This window comes from Condylura cristata, unplaced genomic scaffold (assembly GCF_000260355.1).
Source record: "Condylura cristata isolate star-nosed mole 26May11 unplaced genomic scaffold, ConCri1.0 scaffold00045, whole genome shotgun sequence".
NCBI lineage: Eukaryota > Metazoa > Chordata > Mammalia > Eulipotyphla > Talpidae > Condylura > Condylura cristata.
The window spans coordinates 3,506,283-3,514,176 of NW_004567146.1; the positions used below are offsets into that span (position 1 = coordinate 3,506,283).

General features: G+C 34.5%; 1 protein-coding gene across 1 annotated transcript; it reads left to right on the forward strand.

Moving 5' to 3' along the window:
• The first annotated feature begins 6,042 nt into the window (after nt 1–6,042).
• LOC101627665 (olfactory receptor 4Q2) lies at nt 6,043–6,984 on the forward strand. Its single transcript, XM_004694572.1, has one exon. It carries the CDS (start codon nt 6,043–6,045, stop codon nt 6,982–6,984), a length of 942 nt encoding a protein of 313 aa, XP_004694629.1.
• Nucleotides 6,985–7,894: the final 910 nt, after the last annotated feature.

The following is a 7,894-nucleotide window of genomic DNA, read 5'->3' on the forward strand; positions in this document are numbered from 1 at the left end:
TTTTTTTTTTTTTCAGTTTCTACATTGAAATAGAAGTAGTAACTGTTTTAGGTAAGTGATTTCTCCCAGTAAGTAACCCCTTTAGAGCCTTGGAAATCTGAGTAACTCACCTAGATTTTTTTTTTTTTTTTTTTTTTTTTTTTTTTTTTTGTTAACTAGTATCAGGCTGTTTCCACATAAATTTTAGTAGTGTTTGCTCCAGTTCTTTGAAAAATGCCAATGATATTTTTATTGGGATTGTGTTGAAATTGTAATTTCTTTGGGTAGGATGTCTATTTTGACAATGCTGATTCTTCCAAGCCATAAACAGAGGATATATTTTCCCACTTATTTGTGTCTCCTCCTCTTCCTTACAACAATGTCTTAGTTTTCTTTGTGTACACCTTTTACCTCCTTTATTAATTGTATTTACTAAGTTCATTTTTTTGTTTTGATGTAACTGTAAATGTGAACGCTTTCTTAATTTCTTCCTATTCTATCTCATTGTTTGTTATCTAGGAAAACAACCATCTGTGTGTGTTGATTTTACACCCTGTCACTCTGCTAAACTGAGTAATTGTTTCAGTTAGTTTTTTTCATGGCATCTTGAAGGATCTTAATGGATATTATTATGTCATTTGCAAATAATAACTTTACTTCTTTTTAAATTTGGATTCCTTTTATAGTTTTCTCTTCTTAAATTCCTCTAGCTTGAACTTGCTGTACTATGTTGAATAGCAGTGGTGAGAGTGAACATTCTTGCATCAGATTTAGTCACACTTTTAGATTTTAAGCTGTACTACCAAGTTACAGTAATCAAAACAGTATGGTATTAGAATAATAACAGACACACAAAACAATGGAATACAACTGACAGGATAAAATAAACTCATATTTATATGGACAATTACTCTATGACAAAGGAGTTAACATTATACTATAGAATAAGGAAAGTCTCTGCAACAAAATGGTGTTGGGGAAATTGGATAGTGATATGCAAAGCAATGAAGATATATCACTACTTCATAATATAAAAAGAATTGACTCAAAATGAATTAGAGTTGGAAGTTAAACATGAAATCATACATAGAAGAAGATACAATCAAAGCACAATGCTTCAGGGATATCAAAACACTCCATGATTCACAGATATCTTTGGGGACCTGGCTTTATCAACAAGGGAAACAAAAGCAAAAGTAAACATATGGGACTACATAAAACTAAAAAGCTTCAGTGCAGTGAAAGAAAGTATCATCAAAATGAATCTATACTTTCTTTACCAAGTGGGAAACGTTTACACATCTGCAAGGAACCAATATGCAAAGAACTCATGCAATTCAAAAACTAAAGGAAACAAATATCCAGTTAAGAAATAGGCAGAAGGGCTAAATAGATATTTCTTCAACAGAGACATCAGATTGTCAGTAGGTACATGAAAAATTGCTCATTATCACTATCAAGGAAATGCCAATTACAACCACAGTGAAATACAACCCCATCATTGTGATAAGATCCATATAAAAAGGAACAGAAACAATAAGTGTTGGTGAGGAGAAAAAGGAACACTTGTACACTGTTGATGGGAATGTAGAGTGGTCCAGCTTCTGTGGATGGCAGTACAGCAATTTCTCAAAATATTGAAAGTATATCAATCAAATGATCCAACACTTCCAGGTCTAGTTATCTACACCCTCTCTCCCCCAACAAAATAGCAAAGTGCTAAATCAAAGGATATATGCACTCCTATGTTCACTGACGTTCTATCTACAATAGTCAAGTTATGGAGACAACCACAACAGATGAATAGATTAAGAAGATGTGGTGAATATACACAATGTAATACTACCCAGTGATTAAAAAAATGAACTGTTAATTGTGAACATGGATGGAATTGGAGGTGATTATGCTTAAGAAATAAGATGAGAGACAATACTAGATAATTTCATTTGTAAGTGGAATATAAAGAAACAAATCAAAGATCCAGACAAACTCAAACAAAAGAAATCCTAGAAATTTGATTTTAAAACTGAGACTACTAAAGGGAATAAGGTACAGTGGGGAGCAAAGGGCAGAGGTGGTCCAATATGTGGGCACCTTAGATGTAGGTGTGATGTGGTAATAATGCATCTGAAGAGGTGTAAATCTATACTTCTCAATCGTACACAGCATGTACACCAACGTTGCCTCAATAGCAAATAATACAAAAAAAATTAGAAAAACCTACTTGCCTTTTGAATCATGATATGGGCTCAAAAAAGGATAAATGGAACATGAATGAAGTGGACTGTTTTCACAAGTAATAAAGTATTTTGTGGGAATAGTCTTTTAATTATTAATTGGCAATCACCTGAAAGTAGCAAAAAGCCCTTAGAATTCTGAGATCCACACTGAATCCAGATAGTGAAAACTGATCTTATGCTTTGTTGCTTCTGCTTTGTTGCTTCATTTAGAAAAATGGAGGTTTTCTATTCTTGTCTACTTTCTCTCTCACATTAAAGATAAATAGAATTTTGCAAGTCATCTCTACAATGATTTAATGTACACTTCTGATTTAAACCTAACTTTGCAAACTACAGTGAGATGCAAAACATTTACATGAAGATGTGTTGTCAGTTTATGCAATATTCCATGTTGCTTATACTAAATTGATAACTATTTTAATAGGCAAATTTTTAACTAACTAATGATGGAATGTTTTCAAAAAAGAAATCAAATATGATTGATATTAGCCAGTGTTAAAGTATAAAGATATCACCACACACTTTGCTCATAGAATGTAAATTAGAGCAGAATTTTCAGGAGAAAAAAATATTGTCAACACTTGTCTCATAAATTTCACTTTTCCATTTATGTGTCTTATGAATGTTCCATGCGTGTATAAGGAACTAGAATTATAACTTAAAATTCAAAGCCCAAAATTGTTTATTGCATCATTAGTTGAACACTGATAGTAGATGTTCTACATTCCCATTAATATTTTACTATAATGTATCCATTGCTTTAAAATATGATAAATCAGTAATAAAGGAATGAGAACTGCATACAGTACGTAAAGGTATCTATATATCCACGAATGTTTGTCTTCTCTCTTTCTCTCCATCCTTTCCCTCTTTTCATTCTTCCCATCTGCTCCTCCCCTTCCTTGCACTGGTATGGTTTTGTCAGTGGAAGAAAGGGAAGAGTTTTATTTGTACTTTACAAATTTCTGTAACTTGGTAATATAAAATATTAAAAAGTAAAATTTTCTGCCTAGAGGAAGCACACCACGTGGAGAACAACAGCAAAAGCTATGGGGCACAGGTTTTGACAAGAAACCTATCACCTACTTTGTTAAATTTTCACTTTCCATCTGTCCCATAAATCTCAGTCCTGTGGGCCAGGGAACTTACCACTCAGTAAAATCAGCTGACATTATTGCAACTATCTTTTTTTTTTTTTTAAAAGCTTTCCATTTTTTTTTTTAATTGTCACATCCTATGATCACTCAGACACACACACCTTTCTGTGTTCCACTTCTGGCAAAAGGTTGTGAATAATTTTTTTTAATGATTCCCTGTGTGATTTGATTGTGAGTACTTGAATCCCTAGCTCCCTAAACACCAAAATTTCCTAATGATGGCCAGTATAACTAGGGGATTCCATCTATTTTATTTATTTTCTTGGGCTGTAGTGTCTAGGATGGCTTTATAGATAGGATTCCAGTCATCTGCGACAGTAGGATCTAAGAATCTGCCCTCTACAAACAGAAGGTCTGTATTGTTTGACTTAAAGTCTATTGTACTGAATACCTTTCTTCATATTCCAGTCATCTTTACCTATTTTCAGAATCATTATTTAATGGTAATTGTGCATTTTTCAGTAGTACATAATATTGCGTATTTAATATCAATTATAAAATCAAATAAAATAGTCAGAAAAGGTTTTAGGACTCTGACTATCTCAAGTACCCTGTATTTTCCTCTTAGGAATGGTTGGGTGATTATTTTCTTTGTGTTTTCAAATCTTGGCAGTAATTATCATTTTGTAATAAAAATTTAAAACATGGGAAATTAGTTAACTATTTCTTGCATAACAAATCCATTATTAAAATATGCATTTAGTAAATCTGAGATTGTTTGAAAGTATACCTAGACAACAGCTAGTACATTCAATAGTAATTACATGAATTATAATTAAGGGATATTTTTACCTGACATTTTGGTAACTAAAAACTTACAACTAAGTTGTAAAAAATGAACAAATTCCAATTATTCATTTTTTCAGATAAAAATCAAGTAGCAAATCATGAGACTTGTAGATATGCATAATCACTTAAAATCATGAAAAGTTTATATAGTTACTGTAAAAATAATTGAGTTCATTGTAGAAAATAATAAAATTTTAAAAAGTAAAAAGAGCTAAATGCTAGTCTACATTAATAAATACTTCACTGTTTTTACTTTTAGTCTAGTTGCATATGTATTTAGATTTCATATTTCAAATATTTTTTGTATCTTTTTCCTTATATGTAACCACTTTCTCAGGTTAATAAATCTTTTTGCAAACATCACTTTAAAAATAATTTTTGAATTTTGGTATTTTCCTTCATATTTTTCTTGGTATATTTGCCTGCTACAAAACATCATTAATATTTCTATTTACATACTAAGAAATAGTACTTACATACTAATTTTAAAAATAAATTTTATCGGCCCTCCCTGGTGGCGCAGCGGGTTAAAGCACAGCACTGAGAAGCTAAAGCCACTTCCGCATGAGTTCGATTCCCGCCTGCCTCAGAGGTGACCACATGGCGGGGCAGACCTCTCCTGACCCGTCAGCTGCTCTCCTCAGCAATGTACTTCGTTGACCTGCCTGTTCTGCTCCCCACTCTGTCTCTGGTGAAGCCTCTCGTGGCCCGTGGGCCTCTGGCCTGTACCTCAGTTCCGTATGCACAAATAAATAAATTTAAAAAAAAGTAAATAAATAAATAAATTTTATCACATTAATTAAACTAACTTCTGTTTAGTTTAAAATTAATTTTATTAAAAAACTTATTCTTGCTGAATAGATAAATGAAGAGAGTCAGTTCATAAATTTGAAGGAGGTATTAGCTATAAGAAAGAAAATTCTCCAATATTTAAAATTTAAATTACTATGCCTGAATTATTTAAAATATCGTGTGTGGTGGCACTGAGCTGCACAAGCTGTGTCAGTAGCAGACCTCAAGAATCTTCACAGGCTTCAATGGACTATCCCCATTTCATTTCATACAGCTGCATTATCTGATCCAGCCCTTCCTCACATGCATGGCTAAAACCCATCAGGCTACACAAATTGCTCATATATATTTTTTAATTTCAGAGAAATAGTCTCTTTTTATTGAATTTGATTGGATAAAAAGAATTCACCTTGGCACAGGAACAACCATTTTATGATTCTATAAAAATCCTTAAAAGCAGCATCTGTGTTCAAATGTGCATAGCTGTGATTCAGGATGAGAATGCCTAACAGACAAATCGTAAATTGTATTAGTGTTCAAGAAATACAGGTTTAGGTCAGTGAACTAACAGAAAGACCAAGTGGGATATGACTGTCTCTCCAGTCATCAGCACTGGGCAGCCACCCACATTTATTTTGATGAAAAAGAGCATATAATTATGAAAGTGCCCAACCAATCTACAGAGTGTGATATATACTATCATAAATAAAACCCCAATATCTATTTACAGAAGTCTTAAATACTACTTTCAAGTTCTATGCTTTTCCTAAATATTTCCTAAATTACTATCTCAGGAAAATGTAACATATGTCTTGGGACTGACTATAAAAAAGGAGAGAAAAGGAAAATACTGAGTGATGAGAGAGAAATGCATTCAATTGAAGTTAAGTGTCAGGGACCAGATTACACTATGCTTCGAAAAATCATTTCAAGGTTGGAGCTTGTTGGAGAATCAATCAGTATACACACTGGTGAAAGTATATGTTTTGAAATGAAGTTAACATTTTGTGTGAAATATCGCATCCATTTTTAGTATCACTAATATCCCTTGTCTGATTTCTTTGATCTAGGTGGAGGCGGATCAAATGGATAAAAACCAAACAGAAACAGTGAGAGAATTTGTCCTGGCTGGTTTCTCGCAGTCCCCATCTATTGAGGCAGGGTTATTTGGATTGTTCCTGTTCTTCTATGTGTGCACTTGGGTAGGCAATGTCCTCATCATGCTCACCGTGGCTTCTGATAGCCATCTGAATTCATCACCTATGTATTTCCTTCTAGGCAACCTCTCTTTCCTTGACCTATGTTATTCAACAGTAACCACCCCTAAGCTCTTGGCTGACTTTCTTGATAATGCAAAGCTCATTCCTTATGACCAATGTATTGTACAACTCTTCTTCCTGCATTTTGTAGGGGCAGCTGAGATGTTCCTACTCACGGTGATGGCTTATGATCGTTATGTTGCAATTTGCCGTCCCCTGCACTATACTACTATCATGAGTCGAGGGCTATGCTGTGTGTTGATAGCTGCCTGCTGGACAGGAGGTTTTGTCCATTCTACTGTCCAGACGATCCTAACCATCCGCCTGCCCTTTTGTGGACCAAACCAGGTGGACAACTTCTTTTGTGATGTGCCCCCCGTCATCAAACTGGCCTGTGCAGACACATTTGTCATTGAATTATTAATGGTCTCTAACAGTGGGTTGATCTCTACCAGCTCCTTTGTGGTGCTCGTTTCTTCCTACACTACTATCCTGGTCAGGATTCGCTCCAAAGAAGGAAGGCGAAAGGCACTTTCCACTTGTGGTTCCCACCTCATGGTGGTAACACTTTTCTTTGGACCCTGCATTTTCATCTATGCTCGTCCCTTCTCCTCTTTTTCTGTGGACAAGATGGTGTCTGTACTCTACAATGTTATCACACCCATGCTGAATCCCCTCATCTACACTCTTCGGAACAAAGAGGTCAAGTCAGCCATGAGGAAGCTATGGGATAGGAGTGGACTCGGTCGGAAAAAGCAGGCTATGTGAAAAACTGATATGAGTTTGTAAGTCTAGAGAACATACGCTTAAACTAATTACTTTTCACTAATAAGTTAAAAGGTGCAGCCTAGTTATTTTCTTCCACTAAATTATAATATACCTAATTATGACTTTATCATTAAACTACATTCAGAAAAACTCATCTCATACTGGATAATTCTATTTCTGCTTCTTTTCTTCCTTGAAGGAAATATGATTTCCACTTTTCTATCAACTTGTCTTCTTCCACCCCCATATTCATTTGATCAAATTCTATTTCATCCATTCTTTTATGCAGATTGCTACTTTACATACTAGTAAAACTGTCCTTTGGAAACTCTCACCACTTTCTTGTCTACCCTGCAATAGATGTGCAATATATTGAAAAGGTATTTAGATGTTATTTACTCTCAAGAACATTTTAAAGGATAGCAATTAAATCAGTTACACTGGATCCGATTTATATGACTAGTGATATAGACACACACATATATTATATGCTTTATATTTATATAAAACTAATGGGATATATCAATTTCGTCTCTTTACCACATTATTTTAAACTATCATTTAGCTGTGTCATTAAAAAACAATAAAAAGCCTGGGTTCAAACAACCATCTTTGAATTATAAACCAAGTGAATCTAGACAAAAATTGAAATTATTGGAGCCCCAATTTCCTTACTCAGCATACATAGAATAATGCCTACTTCTCAGTGCTCTTAAAGGGGAAGTTAAAATTGACAATAGGGGTCCTCCCAGGTGGCTCAGTGGGTTAAAGCACAGCACTAAGAAGCTAAAGCCACTTCAGCATGAGCTGGATTCCCATCCCAAGTTGATCCACATGGCATGGCAGACCTCTCCTGACCCGCCCACTGCTCCCCTCAGCAGTGTACTTCATCTATCTGCCTGCTCTGTCT